A 16923-nucleotide genomic window follows, 5' to 3' on the forward strand; every position below is an offset into this window, starting at 1 on the left:
TAGTGCTTTTAGTGGCCCCCTCAGATGCACTGGTAAATACACAAGTATTTGCTCAGTCAGTCAGGCCTGCAGTGCATCTTTGTAACTAAACTATGCCCCATCTGATCTGCTCCCCAGGTCATCTGATCAGGTCATATTCAGGCCAATGAAAATAGCTCTGGACCCACCAGGTCTATGACAGTTTACACCAGTGAAAGATCAACCAGAGAGAGAGACAGGGGAGAGCAGATTACCAGTCTGGCTGCTGTGTAAAGCCAAGGAAGCCGGAACGCATTTGGTACCCTGAGGTCTTGTAGTATTCCCTATAAGGAATATACAATGAGATGGTGCCGTCTTCTACCCCAGCCCAGATATATTTCATTCTCCACAGTGCTGCTGCAAACTGTAATATTTAGCCTCTCCTTTCTCTGTTTTCCTCAGCAAACTGAGACTTTGTTCAGGTTCAGTCCTTCTGAAGGGGGGCTGAAATTTGAGATCAAGAGATGAAAAGCCTGTTAGGAAAGCTGGAACTGTTTGCTCCTCCTCCTCCAATGTGCAGTAGAAGGATGAGAAAAAGAGGTACTTTTTATAGGCAATGAAAAAAGTAGTGAAGCACATGTAATGCACAGGAAGGGAAACCTGAGGGTTTGTTGTCTCACTGGGGCAGGTGACTGCTGTGTTTCCAAGGTACCAAGCTCAGCACATTGTCTCCAAGCCCTCCCATGGATGAATCTTATGAGACCTTCCCAGGCAATGAAAACCTCCTAAGAGGAGGGAGGGATATGTTGCTCACAAAATGAGTCAGTGTGATCACAAGAGGATGTCCTGTACAAACACAGAAAACCATACATCACCACTTCCAAGCTTCCTACATTCAACAGTCAACAGCATGTCCATTTTAAGTAGACAGCAAAGGACTTAAAACAATTTGGAAAGAATTTCCATTGAAATTGATAGAAAACTTGCAAGGATTTCCTAGAATGAAGTCTAACTGTGCAGAAAATGAAAAGAAAGCCCTTTCTCCCCAGAAGTGAATGTAGCTATAAAATAATAATATATTTGTGATTTAGAAAGAGAGGGAAAACCTGCATCTGGGTTTCTCAAATCACCTCTTGAGAATTTCTTATTTTGGAAGTGTCCAACAGTATGATTGTGAAACTCCTCAGGCAATTTTTTTTCTTGAATGTACATCAGTTTGTGCCTATGAGACTTGTCTGGGCATTGGAGGTTCAGGTGTATCCATCTTACATCAGCACCAAACAGACGGCAGAAACATTCTGTTCACAAGTCTTTACTGTTTTATTCTATTGTAGAAGATGTTGTCATAAACTTTTGTATGTAATCTGGAGTCCTAACAAGCAAGAATTAAAAGGATTACCAGTGGAGACATAAAATACCAACCTCTCTTTCCCAGCTGTGCTCATATGACCGAAATATTCTGTTCTATCACTAAACAAGTTAGTGGTGTGTAAATCTTTTTACAAGGCACTGAAGGTGAAAAAAATGTAATTTAGTTTGGCTCATACAGCTAAACAACAGCTATGTTATAGCAACATTATAATTTCCCCAAAGCATTATGGGATAACATGAAATCATTCTTCTGCAAAAGAAGGATAAATAACACTCTCATTAAAATATCTTCTCCTGTATTGGGAAGGTCAAACCAGTTAATAGTGTTAATGATCCAGATTCAGGAAAAGGAGGGAGTTTAAGAACACCCCAAAGAACAGGTGTCCCACTCAGAGTCTTCTATCTTTGTTTTTTTCACATAAGTTTCTTTCTTGCTTTTTAAGGTGAGAGCCCTGCAGGTTGGCTCCCCCTGTGTTTCAATGCAGCCTTATCATATGTAAAGTCAAAGTCAGTAGCGAGAGGAGGAGAGAATGGGAAAGCTGGTGAACGCTGCCAGTATCTGGGCGAGTGTGACTAGACCGTCCGTGGCCCCGGGGCTGGGGTTCGACCGTGATGTAACCGTTAATGATGCGGATCCGGGGAGGAAGGTCGGTAGCACTGCAAAGCAAGAGAAGAACGTCAGTCCAGACCCAGCCCCGAACTGCCCCATGCCCACAGAGCAGGAGGTGGTCAGCCTCTGTGCCCCACTGTCAGTCTTCTGGGCTCCTGGGAATGGTCTCTCATACTGGTTCCATGCTCAGCAAATGATTGTGTCTCCTAATGGCAGAGCACTGGCTTATCCTTTCCTTACAGGTGTGGGCAGCTCCCACGCCATCCCACATGGACGAGGGCGCTGCCCAGCTGAATTACGAAGCAGTCTTGAGGGGGAACAGGGAAGAGATTGAGGAGGGTGGAGACAGCACTGAAACACCTGTTTTGTACCCAGGTCTATCCAGCCAGCCTGCCCATTGCTCCCACGCAGTCAGTCAGATGGGTAAGATGACTGTATTCCTAGTGCCCTCCGACCAGCTAAGCAGAAGATACGTAAGAAGAACAAAACAAGCTTTGTCGCAGAGGAGTGTCACTGCAGCAACACTTGCTGTGCACAGCAGGAGTGATTTCGGCTGAATCCATCTTCCCCAGCCATGCTTCTGTATGTGCATCTTAGCGTGGACCAGACTTGTTCCTATACTGCATGTTCCCTTCCACAAGTCAGGAATTACAAAGGGCTTACACGACATGCTCTAAGGAGAGGAAGAACCACTTCCAGAAACGCATCCTAGAGTCACTGGGAAAAGATCACCACATCCCAGAGTATCTCCCAGTGGTAGTGAGGACTCTGAGGTGGTGATGAATAAGAACAGAGTCAATGCCCACATGATGCTGAACTCCCATTACGGCAACACATGATGGAGGAGAGAAATTTGTATGCTCCAGGCTGCTAACACCAACTGTCCCGAATTTGCGGAGTTCCAACAGCACAGCAGGTCAAGAGTCAGAAGGGTCAGATACTACAGAGGTTTTGTTCTCTTCAGCAATGGCTTGAAAGCCATGCTTGACCCCACAGTTGTAAGGCTGACATACACCCCAGGGCCTCACTGTGCTGTGTGGAACCAGAAGACAAATTCAGACGAAATTAAAAGTAAGACTACCTGCCAAATACAAAAGCAGAGTAATTTTTCCTGCACCCACTCCCCAGCTGCTGTGCACCATTTTGCCTTATTTTGGCCAGCTGCATTAAGCAAAAACGCTTTGGGAAATTGAAGGCAATTAGTATCCTTTTTAAAAACACTTACCATTCCATACCCAAAGGCCCCCACAGAAGGTTTGAGCAGTAACTGGAGAAAAGCCAGCTGGCACCACATCAAAGAAATACAGCTGACAGCTGATGCATACAGGAGCATGAACCAAAGCAATTCTGCCAAGCCCACTACAAGACTGTATTGAATCACTTGAGCTGCACCTTTCACATTTCCAGGCTCACAGGAGGAAAGTTGTGAATGGCCCATGCATTAGAAACATGACAGCTTTACCTGTGCCTGGGCACCCCGGGAAATGCTTATAGCAAGGGCTGAGACTCCCAGTGAGACGTGCCCTACACACGTGCGAGCTCGAGCCCAGAGGGGCTGGATTTCCGTGGGGACACATCGCGACTGTGCCACGAGGTGGGGCTGTCAGCTCAGCCCACGCCTTCCCGGGCAGCCCGCAGCGGCACGGTCTGCTTGCACACGCGAGTGTCGGGGCAGAGAGGCTGGCGATTCCCTCTGCTTTACAAAGACTAAACCCAGAGCACGGGTGGGGGCTGTGCGTGAACGGCAGCTGCCTCCCTGACACTCGCGGCTTGCCCTCTGCAGTAAGGGTGCAGCAATCTCCCAGGCAGCGATAAGCATCACGAGTCTTTGCCAGTACTGTCATGCAACAGCGCCATCCCCAGACGCTCAAACTCTCTGCTACTAAGGACTCACCCCTAAAAAGAATTTGTCACCTAGCACCTGGGTAAGTTTCTAGCACAAACGATGACTTAATTAGTAGGGGAAGAAAGGAAACATTACAAACGAAGAAAATGAAAGGAGGCATTTACTGTTCCGTATTTATGCAGTAGTTTCCTAAGCTGTCATCATTAGCTTTGCTTTTACCTCACTATTGCCTTGCAGTACTTGCAATCCAGTATGTTGCCCTAATGTACCTCCAGCTTAGTCACAGTAGCACATCCTCCCATCTTCCCTCTTCTTCTGAAGGCACTGATGCTGCAAGTGCATGCATATCTCACATCAGGGCGCCCATTGACTCCACTGAGCTCCATGGGAACAACTGCGTGTGAAAAACTGAACACGTCAGTGTGCAGGCAGGGTGGGAGCTTGAGATCATGAAGACTCCAAATCATTCCTTAGCGTTTCAACTAAGCACACTGTCAACAAAAGCTCCAAAAACACATTCACAAACAGTTGGTATCAACTACATTTAATAGAAAGTAAATGATACACTAAAATACAAAATCAAACGTGATCAATATAAGGATTTGTTGTACTGGTGAATCTTGGACTGTGTGTAGGTCTGTCAGTGGGCATGCAAACCCCTATGTGCATTTGTCTCCCTTTCTCTCCAAACTACTCACACTTAGGTTGGAAGGAGGAGCACAGAGAGAGCACAAAACTACTCTAGAAAGAGGAAAAGAAGTCTGGTCTAAGAAGTTTGACAATGGCTGAATGCTTGGAACAGAACAATGGTTGCTGCACCCACTTGCAGCCAGCCTGAGCAATGTATTACTCAAAGCAGTGGTACAGCTGGGACCCAGGGACGTGATAGGAGAGGCACAGGAGAACCCTGATATACTCAGTACCTTGGGGAAAAAGAAGAAATATTCTTTAGACCAAAAAAAAAAAAGAAGGTAGAGGCTTCATTTCAAGAACTGCTGGCCTTTCTCCATCATCCTGACCTGTCTGGTTATTTACAGTACCACAAAAATAAAATGCTTTCAACCTGACTATGGCAGAGGTACAGAGACACAAAGTACAAGAGAGAGCAGACTCAGGTCTGTGTGTTATCTGACAGGAGGAAAACATTAAGGTACATATTCAGCCACAGGCCTAAGTATAGCTAGTGAGGGAGAAGCTGGCTTTTTTTGCAGGCTGCTGTAGTTCGTGTAGGTGAGTAAGCTCTTCTGAGTGAAAACTAGGGGGTATGTGTGAACCTTTGCCCCACAACACACTCCATTTTTTATATTAACTCCATCATCCAGTAGGTTGTCATCCCCCTTTCCAGATCTCCAGTAATGCCATGGGGCTCACATGCTTTCTAAGACTAGAAGAATACAGTGACTGGAAATACTAGATAAATATTGTCCAAATGCAAGGAGCGTATATGCTAGATATGACAGTTTCCACATATGCAGCAGCTCTCGGATAAAGGTCCAAGGCTTTGATCTGTACCATCTACCACTGGACCCAGCCTTCTGTGATAAAGAGGACTACCATATGCTCACAATCCCTCAAGCCCAAAAGCAAAATGGTCTAGACAAAGCTTCCGCTTGTATTATGCATAATTCTCCACAAACCTAACCATGCGGAAGAAGCTATTTTGTCACTAAAGGCACAAGCAGGCTTGAGTAAATGTTTCAGCAAGAATCACGGTGAGGGAGAAGGTCAGATCCTGTCCTCAGCATGTAGAAGTTTGGTGTACTGGATTAATCAGTCTAAGTTAAACACCAGTTTGCATGATAAACCCTCCTCCCTCCCCAGCCGTTAGCTACCTTTCTTCAAGGCGAACCCAGAGGTCATTAAACTGTCGTAGTCTTTGCTTCTTCTGCTGCTTCTTCTTCTTTTTGTACTTCCTGTCTACCTTCTCCAGCACGTCAATGCCATCAGGGAGCAGCAGGTGAGGCAGGAGCTCCTCCTCCTCCGCCTTCCGGGGGTGCAACGGTAGTGGAAGCTCCTGGGATGCGACATAGGGGCTGTGTGCTGGTGATGACGATGAAAAGGCTAACAAGGTTTTGGGGGGTTTTCTGCTGGAAGAAGGAGGGAACACAGATAATATTTGAAAGGGCTTTGAGGCAGAATCTTGGTACAGATACCATCAAGGCACATATAAAACAGGCGTTTCTCCCTGACATATTGGCTGGATGCTTATTTCTCTGCCTTGTATTCCTGCCCCCCTCTTCCTTAAGTCAATATTCTGATCAAAATAGTTCTCTTTAATGAAAAAAGCTTTGGAAAAGAGGTAATCTGGAACTGAAGAAAGAATGCAGTCTGGCTCAGGGGGGAATAACTCTTTGGAATAACTTTGTGTATCTAGAAAGGAATCAACCTCAAAGTCAGAGGAAGTCAAACCACAATCCTCTAGTCTGACGTACTGCAGAACACAGACCAGATTATTCCTTCAGGGCAATTCCTGCCCAGAGCCAACTAACCTGGGGGGCAGGGGGAAGGGGCAGGGACAGGATGACTAAGGCACAGCTGAAGAAGCCAGTCCTAGATCAACAACTCTCACTGGTGCAGAAGGTAAGTCATGAGCTAGTCACTCAGCAGTGACTGTGGTCACAGCTGCAGAAATGTGTCTTGCAAATTATCGTCTTCTAAGGGAATGGCTCAATGTACCATTAAGCAATCCTTTGGGCCATCTAGACTGCAGCAACTGGAAGCAGTCTAGCTGTGGCAGTGCCAAGTTCCCCACCATCTCATTTTCTCTTTCATGAAGCCAGATGGTACAAAGCAGTGAACTCAAAGCCTTTATAAAACAGGTCAGGGGACATGAGACCAGAGCTCAACTCACTGTTGTGGCATTGACTTCTAGTGTAAGCATTTACTGTCTCCATACTGATCTGCAAAAGGAGATAACACTGTCCTGCCACTCAGATAAGCACACCAAGGAGCATGAAATGGTGGTTTTAAAGGATTGTATCAGACAAGTATGGAGGTACACATGGACGGGAGGAGGCTGAGCAATTGCAGCTCTCCCACAATGCAGAAGTGAGCTTTGCACACATTTATAGTGAGTAATGAGGAAGTAGGAGTCAGGCCTTCAGCTTTCTGGCTGCACAGATCCTGTATTAGGCTGGCAGCATTATCTGGAATTTCAAAGGAGCTCCAGCAAGTGAGATACTGCATGAGACTATGTGAAGGGACAAACTCTCTCATAAGGCAAATCTTGGAAGCCCGAAGGACCACTCAATCGAGCCCCCAGAAAAAAGCTCTAAGGACTATGCTTACTCAGCTTTGTGCAAAAGTGATATATTGGAGAAACAAACATTCAGCTCCACCCTGATTACTCAAGCTCTGTTTCATTGTACTTAGAGCAAGCAAATCTCTATACTCCAAGGCAGGCAGTCTGCAGTCTCCTATCGACTCATAGCTTTGCTGGCCCACACTTCTCATTGTTTGGAACAAAGCGATTCCCCCTCTTTACTTGTTCCTGAGCATCTTGAACAAACTCACAAACTCAATCCACTCTGTGGATACACAGAGCACAAAACAAGTATCTGACTGATCTTTATGGCTACTTCATAAAGAGAAGAGATGCGGCAGTCTTCTGTTGCAAGACAAAATTGGAGACTGGCTTGGGCTGAAATTCAGAAAGGTAATAGAAGACCACAGACCACCGTGCAGAAACCTGGCTTCAGTCAGCGAAACCTTCCCAGAACTATAGCATGTTTCATTTCTGCTTTGCAATGGCATCAAAAGGAGGTGGTCCAGAACGAGACATGTTTCAGCATGGCTGCAGTTTTCAAGCTAGCCCATCACTATGGTGGGCACATCTCCGATGGAGAATAAAGAGGGTCCATCCTGGAGAAGGAGAAATGAAGTTGTGGACTGGAACGTGAGGGAGAGAGTAGATGGAAAATGAAGAGAACTTGATCTTATTTCCTGCAAGGAAAATCACAGACTGATCATGTGGTGAACTTGATGTGACAGAGACTGCTGCAGAATGTGTCTTGGGCTATCGATCTCTTTCAAAATCCTTGTGATTGTCACACTCTCATTTTATCACCTCTGAAGTGTCACGACTCTTCAGCTCTCCGCCACAACACATCACCCACTCTTTAACTCCGCCTTACAGAGTGACTCCCCCCCAGTTGTCTCCAGTGACCTCATTTGATCTCTCTGAAGGTCCTCTGCTTATGGTTCCCTTTTCCCCTATTTCTCTTCACTGTGTCTATTCCTTAATTGGAACAGATTGGAGGCACTAGTCCTACCCTGTAGATTAGAGTGCCTTGCTGCCTGTGGCCTTCCCTACCAAACTCAGGGCCATACCATGCTGGAGCTCAGCATTGCTACAGGCACAGCCAGGATGATCTCCATCCTGCATGGCCAGCCCGACTTGCAGCCTCAGAACACTATTAACAGCAGACACTCATATACACAACCTCCTTTGCAACACTTCCTGCAAGTAATTCTTCCAGGGACTGACTGAGCAACCACAGGAAAAGGCACACAGATGCAAAAGCACGTCCTTCTTCCTCAAGGCCAGTTCCCTCTCCCAGTACAGCAAAGGGAGGAGTCAGGAAGCACCTTAATTATGGCTGTGATTATGTGATGAATATTTTACAATATATATATGCATTCTAAAACCAGGAAGAACAGTTAAAGCCCAAAATAAGACAGTAGGAGCTTGATTGAACTTGTGGCACTACTTATAAACTGTCCTTTGCGTTGCTGCATGGTTGGAGCACTTCTTTTGCCTTCCTTGGTTTGGAGACACCACAAAGAAGGAGCCCTCTGTGACAGATGCACTCCTCCTGTTTAAACTAATTGAACTTTGGTCCAGGCAGATGGTCAGCAAGTAGGCCTAACCGCAGCATTCTCCTAGAGAAGCTGGCAGCTCATGGCTTAGACAGGTGTAGTCTTCACTGGGTAAAAACTGGCTGGATGGCCGAGCCCAGAGAGTGGTGGTGAATGGAGTTAAATCCAGTTGGTGGCCGGTCACGAGCGGTGTTCCCCAGGGCTCAGTTTTGGGGCCAGTCTTGTTCAATATCTTTATCAACGACCTGGATGAGGGGATCGAGTGCTCCCTCAGTAAGTTTGCAGACGACACCAAGTTGGGTGGGAGTGTTGATCTGCTTGAGGGTAGGAAGGCTCTGCAGAGGGATCTGGACAGGCTGCATCGATGGGCCGAGGTCAATTTTATGAGGTTTAACAAAGCCAAGTGCCAGGTCCTGCACTTTGGCCACAACAACCCCATGCAACGGTACAGGGGTTGGGGGAGAGTGGCTGGAAAGCTGCCCAGAGGAAAAGGACCTGGGGGTGCTGACTGACAGCCAGCTGAACATGAGCCAGCAGTGTGCCCAGGTGGCCAAGAAGGCCAACAGCATCCTGGCCCGTATCAGAAATAGCGTGGCCAGCAGGAGCAAGGAAGTGATCGTGCCCCTGTACTCAGCACTGGTAAGCCCGCCCCTCGAATACTGTGTTCAGTTTTGGGCCCCTCACTACAAGAAGGACATTGAGGTGTTGGAGCGTGTCCAGAGAAGGGCAACGAAACTGGTGAAGGGTCTGGAGAACAAGTCTTATGCGGAGCGGCTGAGGGAACTGGGACTGTTTAGTCTGGAGAAGAGGAGGCTCAGGGGAGACCTTATCACTCTCTACAACTACCTGGAAGGAGGTTGTAGCGAGGTGGGTGTTGGTCTCTTCTCCAAGTAACAAGCGATAGGACAAGAGGAAAAGGCCTCAAGTTGCACCAAGGGAGGTTTAGATTGGATATTAGGAAAAATTCCTTCACTGAAAGAGTGGTCAGGCCTTGGAACAGGCTGCCCAGGGAAGTGGCTGAGTCACCATCCTTGGAAGTATTTAAAGGATGTGTAGATGCGGCGCTCTAGGGACATGGTTTAGTGGGCATGGTGGTGTTGCGTTGACGACTGGACTCGATGATCTTAGAGGTCTTTTCCAGCCTTAACGATTCTATGATTCTGTGAAGTTAATTCTATTGTGTGAGGCTATCAGTGAGAACTCAGCACCAAACCCAAAAAATAGTTTGGCTGGAGACTTGGCTGATAAGTGGCCGAAACTGCATTAACACAGCAGAAAACCTGACTACAGATCAACCACTTTACGCTAAAAATATCTGCAGCCATCAGGGCCCATTGAGCTCTCCCTCCATAGCAGCTGGCTGTGCGGCAGCGATCTCTCCTTGAGTACAGACGCCTCTCAAGGTTACCCCTTGAGGCTGAGAGATCCCTTACCTGACACCAGACATCGATGGGTTGGTAAGTGATATTTTTTGCATGCATATAACATTTAAGATACGTATGGCCATTTAAATGCTGTGTCTCGGTTCAACCACTTGCCAGTTTTTTCCTTTCTCAATTTTGTTCTGTGAATGGTTACTGACTGGACTGCAGTAACCCTGATAGCACTGCTATCTAGGACAGTACGTGGATATGGTTCCACATTTATGTGGGCTGGACTGGGTTTATTGACCTACACTGCCCTGGTATTTGCTCCTAGAATAAGCCCAGGATAGCAAACAAGTGAAACCCTCCATCACCTTTCCCCCAGGACTCTGACACACTCTTGCCACAGGTCTTTCTCTCATCTCAAATGCTGTTCGCCTTTAGAACTCACATTTTTCTTGAAACTCGTTCAGTATTTTTAAATCTGTTTCCAAGTCATCCAAAATTGTTAACACCTTTTCTCAAAGAAAACACTAAAGTGCCATCTTCTTTAGCTTCTTCACTCAGCTTTAAAATCAAGACTCCAGGAAAGATGTTCTGTCCAGTAGTCCTAATGAAAGGTTTGAGATGCAACCAATGCCAAACTGAGGGCTTTCAAAGGCACAAGAATCACTGGCTGGACAACGAACTCTCATGATGTGGTCAGAGAACTGGGTGCCCAGCTACCCTGAGTATCATTGATACCTACCCTCCTGATGGGTGAAGATCTAGCCCTCCTTTCCACAGTTGCCTGCCCTTCATTTCCTTACAGCTACACCTTTACAGAGCAGTATCAGATTTTGTTTATTCTCAAGTACATATTAAGCTCTCTTTCCTTAAGCTTTAAGAAGCTGCTATGGCTGTTTTTAGGAATACCTAAGCTAAGAATGTTCGGGGGGCGGGGTGGGAAACCAACACAAAAATATCAGTGCAGGCAGGTTTTTGATTATCCCTGTAAACACTGATACACTGGATTGCCTAGCATGACTTAAGTTTTACAGGGTCATTAGGTCTTGTGCCTAAGCACAAGGGGCTTCCATGTCAAACTATCTCCCCATTGGTGGCAACAGGGTTAGGGGTTGCATTCATGTACTCATGGGAATGAGTCTTGGCTCAGTTTGTTTCGGTGCAAGTAGAGTTAACGATGTATGTCCACATCAAGAATCATAGCAAGACCATGACCTGCCAGAAAAAAGCAGCAAAAGTGGTGCAAAGAGAAAGGTGAAGCAACAAGAGTATGACAAAAACATGTTATTATTTTGCACCACATCTGTGGAGCCCCTGGCACAGACCAACACTCTGCACTGTGCCCCCTGCATAAAAGGTGATGGTCCTGCCTGAGAGCCCCATATCAGAAATGTGGGAGAGGACGAACAGAGATGTAAGCAGTGAGGGACAGCATGCCTGGCACAGAGGATAAAAGGGAAAAAGTACCATAATTGGGACAAAACCTTTCTTCCACTGTGGTCTTTTAGCAGAGACTATAAGGAAGAGTGGAGACACAAGAGCACGCATTTGAGACACACAAGAGCACGCATTTGACAAGAGTCTGGAGAAGAGGGAGACAAGGAGCCTAAGAGCCTAAGCTGGTGGCAAGAAGTCCAGGAAGAGGTGAGTCACAAGCATATATAATTCTCAGCAAAGTGTGGAGGAGGAGATTATTTGGCATTCTGAAACCATGGAGATGGATAAAGGCACCCAGTGAGAGATAAAAAGAGGCAGTAAGAGTATATCCCGAAGGACAGCTGCAAGATGAACCAGAACAGCAAGTACCTTGGCTTAAAAATGCAGAAGAGAGCAGGGGACATCCTGCTCTCAAGGAGCAATCAGTCATGGGGACAGCTTGCAAAGAGGCTGGGTGGACTCTGGGCAGTCAGATTCCAGGCTGAGAGAGAGTAATCAGAAAGAATAAAAAATAGCAGTGTAACAGAAGGAGAGTGTTAAAAGGCAGGGCACTCAAACACTTAAAAGGGAGGAAGGAGGAGCCTGGAAGCCTATGTGGTATGAGACAGCATCCAGATCTGACAAACCAAGCATGCATACTCTATGGCTGTTAGTTTAAGAGTTAAAAACTTACAGGGGGTAAAATATTTTTATTTTTATTTATTTTTATTTTATTAAAAAAACCAAACCAAAAAATAAAAAACCAAAAAATCCCCCAAACAAAACACCAAAAAACCAAACCCAAACCTAATAAAATCCTGTTTCCAAACTGGCTCATGGAAGAGAAAAGCAAACTGCTGGAGAGAGGGAGCCCAGCTCACTCTTAGGGATAGTTCCAGCTGCCGCTACCTCTCATGACTGTTTACAAACCCACCCTCCCAATGGCTGCTCAGCTAGATAAAAGCATGCATTACTTGTTGATGGCTTGTCCAGCTGGAGTGTGTTCTACCTCGTACCCTTCTCTCCTCAAAACATCAATCACTGTGTTGTTGCCCATGAAGTGACCTGCAGTTAAGAGAAAAATGACATCAGAACTCAACGAGTACAGGGAAAGAGAGAAGAACAACAAGGTCCTTCCTCATCACAGGAGGTGTGCCACACTCAAGGCAGACAGTGCTTTATCACTCCCCCATCAGCATGCACCAGAAACACAGGATCTCTAACAAATGGTTGCTGAACTTACCCAAGGTCACTTCAATTATCATATTCTGCCTTTCTAAAATGCAGATGTGACTGAAATAATCTGGTCCCACAGGCTATTGCATTATTAGGCCACTGTGGATTTCTTGGGGCAATAAGAGATGAAGTTGGGGGACACCTGTTCAGGAGCAGCACCAAGTCCACAACTGGTGGTAGTGCAAACCAGATCAGAATCTGGCCACAGCGTGCGCATCATTTTCACATCCTCTGGCATCATAAAGGCATTATCTGAGATGTCGGTCAACATCATTAGTAATTTTTAAATGATTAAGAATCATCCTACTGCAGAGAATGGAAAATAGCTCTGAAAGCCAATGACTTGGATCAACCCCGTTCATTCCTTCAGTACAAGCCACTAGGGACAGAAACTCCACTTCAGTCGTCTTGACAAAAGTTTTGGAAGGACTTAGCTAGCTCTGCCCTAATTCTGTGATTTATGTCTCCACTCCATTTTCAGACAAATGTGGTGGCTGTAGAAGGACTGTATGCTCTGCATGCTGACTGACTTCCACCATCACTCTAACACCTCATCAGACAAGGCTGCTGAGAAGCAGATGGACAACAGAGGCCTTGCACAGTCCCTCATAGATCTAGCTTTCTTGAAAACATTTGTTCATTTAACAGTCTACATCAATTAAAATTAAGCTTGAGCAAATGACTTATTAGAGTGCTCCCTTGCCTCTGTAGATGTAAGCAGTGCTAAAACTGATAAATAACTTCAGAAAAACTGTTTTCTGCTAATATTCTTCATAAATACATGGGAATAAAACCAGCAGAATGATTCTAGTAGCCAGGAAAAGCAAGGACATAGAAAGGGAATTCCAACACTGACAAGATTTTTAATTTTTCACTCCAAAATGGATTCGATGAATTGGAGCACAAAATTCCAGTTTCTCATGCCACAACAGCAAAGGGCTCATGAACTACCAGCTTAAGGCATGACAGTTGGATGGTATCATTTCAGCACAGACATTTATCAAGATGAAGTTTCCCTGAGAGCCTAAGAACACAAACAGATGTAGCTCAAATGAAACTTTTTAACCAAACATTGCAATGCACACCCATTGGGTACCATATTTTCTCACCTAGTAACTGGATTTTCCCCCAGCTCTTCGGCCTAACTTTTGCCTTCAGAAAGAGTAAAGTTTGACCATTACGTGGCCCTAACGTAATTCTGTTGGTATCTGTTGCTTCCCAATGGTTTAGCCCCAGGTGCAGTTAACTGAGAATTTCCTTATGTCAGCAAAAAAAACAGATGCAGCAGGGAACAGGAGTGACTGTAATTAAACATTGTAATTGAGTAAAATTAGCCACTGGAAGGCCCACATTAGGTATCTAACGTGCCAGATGTAGTTACTATCTCTCACCTTTAACACAGAGGAGAGGTATGTGCAAAGGGAAGGGGAGAGGGGATTCACTCCTCCTCCCCTGCCTCCAGACGGCAGAGAAAGTGACGCTTCCAATGGGTGATCCACCCCTTGTAAGTGAGAGTGAGGTAGGACAACTCAAACTTTTAGAGAAGTGCCTCTCTACTGATGAGGATAGGGGCAGCGTATATAACAAGTTCAGACTAGGTAACCATCTCATGCGGGCAATGCTGGATGGGCTGAGTCCCTTCCTCAGCTGCGAAAAGCAGTGCCAAGGCTCTGAACTCATATTTTCCTAATCCAAGTCATAGAATCATAGAATCGTTAAGGTTGGAAAAGACCTCTAAGATCATCGAGTCCAATCATCAATGCAACACCACCATGCCCACTAAACCATGTCCCTAGAGCGCCGCATCTACACATCCTTTAAATACTTCCAAGGATGGTGACTCAGCCACTTCCCTGGGCAGCCTGTTCCAAGGCCTGACCACTCTTTCAGTGAAGGAATTTTTCCTAATATCCAATCTAAACCTCCCTTGGTGCAACTTGAGGCCTTTTCCTCTTGTCCTATCGCTTGTTACTTGGAGAAGAGACCAATACCCACCTCGCTACAACCTCCTTCCAGGTAGTTGTAGAGAGTGATAAGGTCTCCCCTGAGCCTCCTCTTCTCCAGACTAAACAGTCCCAGTTCCCTCAGCCGCTCCGCATAAGACTTGTTCTCCAGACCCTTCACCAGTTTCGTTGCCCTTCTCTGGACACGCTCCAACACCTCAATGTCCTCCTTATAGTGAGGGGCCCAAAACTGAACACAGTATTCGAGGTGCAGCCTCACCAGTGCCGAGTACAGGGGCACAATCACTTCCTTGCTCCTGCTGGCCACGCTATTTCTGATACAGGCCAGGATGCTGTTGGCCTTCTTGGCCACCTGGGCACACTGCTGGCTCATGTTCAGCTGGCTGTCAGTCAGCACCTCCAGGTCCTTTTCTACGGGGCAGCTTTCCAGCCACTCTTCCCCAAGCCTTGCGTGAGGTTCCCCTAGTGTTGCGTGGGGTTGTTGTGCAGGACCCGGTACTTGGCTTTGTTAAACCTCATACAGTTGGCCTCGGCCCATCGATCCAGCCTGTCCAGATCCCTCTGCAGAGCCTTCCTACCCTCGAGCAGATCAACACTCCCACCCAACTTGGTGTCGTCTGCAAACTTACTGAGGGAGCACTCAATCCCCTCATCCAGATCGTTGATAAGGGTATTGAACAGGACCGGCTCCAGTACTGAGCCCCGGGGAACACCGCTCGTGACCGGCCACCAACTGGATTTAACTCCATTCACCACCACTCTCTGGGCTCGGCCATCCAGCCAGTTTTTACCCAGCGAAGAGTACACCTGTCTAAGCCATGAGCTGCCAGCTTCTCTAGGAGAATGCTGTGGGAGACAGTGTCAAAGGCTTTACTAAAGCCCAGGTAGACCACATCCACAGCCTTTCCCTCATCCACTAGGCGGGTCACGTGGTCATAGAAGAAGATCATGTTGGTCAAGCAGGACCTGCCTTTCATGAACCCGTGTTGGCTGGGCCTGATCCCCTGGTTGTCCTGCACATGCCTTGTCAATGTCCTCAAGATGAACTACTCCATAATCTTCCCCTACACCGAGGTCAGGCTGACAGGCCTGTAGTTCCCCGGATCCTCCTTCCGGCCCTTCTTGTAGATGGGCGTCACATTGGCAAGCCTTCAGTCGTCTGGGACCTCCCCTGTTAACCAGGACTGCGGGTAAATGATGGAGAGTGGCTTGGCAAGCTCCTCTGCCAGCTCCCTCAGTACTCTCAGATCCCATCTGGCCCCATAGACTTGTGAATGCCCAGGTGGTGTAGGAGGTCATTAACTGCTTCCTCTTGGATTATAGGGGGTTTATTCTGCTCTCCATCCCTGTCTTCCAGCTCAGGGGGCTGAATACCCTGTGGATAACTGGTCTGACTATTAAAGACTGAGGCAAAGAAGGCATTAAGTATCTCAGCCTTATCCTCATCCTTCGTGGCAACGTTCCCCCCCAAGTCCTTCAGGGGGAAAGGGACAAGACATAAAGATAAGCAATCTATAGGGCAATCTATAGCGTTAAAATAATTTTCCTCATCCTAGTTTAAAAGCTTACACTCTCACGCATTTCAAGAGTGAGCTACTGAATAGCTGCTCACATCACTTCATTATACGCACCACCCCCCATCAATCTTCAATTATCCTTGCTTAGAGCAGTGATTTACACTGGTATGTAGGAAATTACTGTAGCACATGGATGAAATCCCATTTCAATCAGTCAACCTGCTCAAGTGATTTCCTGAAGCTGGGCCTTAATCTTCTTTTTAATTTGATGGAGTGATAAGAATATCGTTTATATCACAGTGTACAGGCCTTCACAGGGAGCCTTTGCTCATTGTTGCCTATACAATGAGTTACGTCTGCATGTGAAAGAAAAATGGTGTGCTAATATTGTACCAAAGAGGACAGACCAAATGAATAGATATGGGTAAAAGAGATGCATACAAATACAGGCATGTGATATTAGATTGTTCACAAGATGTGATCAATCAGGAGCCACTCAGGCTAGGTATGTAAAAGGATTAGAAGATGTTGGTGTTTGGTATCCAAAAGGTGGGCCACGTGTGCTCCATGAGACAGAGCTAGTCTGGGGCCCAGAGGACCTACAGGCTCAACCTGAGCTAGGTGCAAAATGAAAAAAAGACAGAAGGGTGAGGGTTTGAGGTACAGGACCCCACTGGGAGCCTCTCTAGGGTCAGCACTTTTGCCTCTTTTCTGGGAACTGTCACAGAAAGAGCTTGGTGGTGTGTGAGAGACGTGATCACCAAAAGCAATTGTAAGAAACATGAGAAAGATTCACTCTCTAAGGTTTAAGATCAAG

The 16923-nt window shown here is 46.4% G+C and overlaps 1 protein-coding gene across 2 annotated transcripts in view; it reads right to left on the reverse strand.

Moving 5' to 3' along the window:
* Positions 1–1767: 1767 nt before the first annotated feature.
* Positions 1768–16923, reverse strand: part of TRABD2A (TraB domain containing 2A) — an 80030-nt gene continuing 64874 nt past the window's right edge. Inside the window, exons 5-7 of one of the 2 annotated variants that reach the window (XM_075136386.1) lie at positions 12364–12454; positions 5618–5869; positions 1768–1986 (exon numbers count right to left, since the gene is read on the reverse strand). In XM_075136386.1, the coding sequence (XP_074992487.1) occupies positions 1806–1986; positions 5618–5869; positions 12364–12454 (524 nt within the window). In that variant the 3' untranslated portion in view covers positions 1768–1805. Of the gene's footprint in view, positions 1987–5617; positions 5873–12363; positions 12455–16923 lie in introns of both variants that reach the window. The other variant, XM_075136385.1, reaches the window with a different exon arrangement.

Source organism: Calonectris borealis, chromosome Z (assembly GCF_964195595.1).
Source record: "Calonectris borealis chromosome Z, bCalBor7.hap1.2, whole genome shotgun sequence".
NCBI lineage: Eukaryota > Metazoa > Chordata > Aves > Procellariiformes > Procellariidae > Calonectris > Calonectris borealis.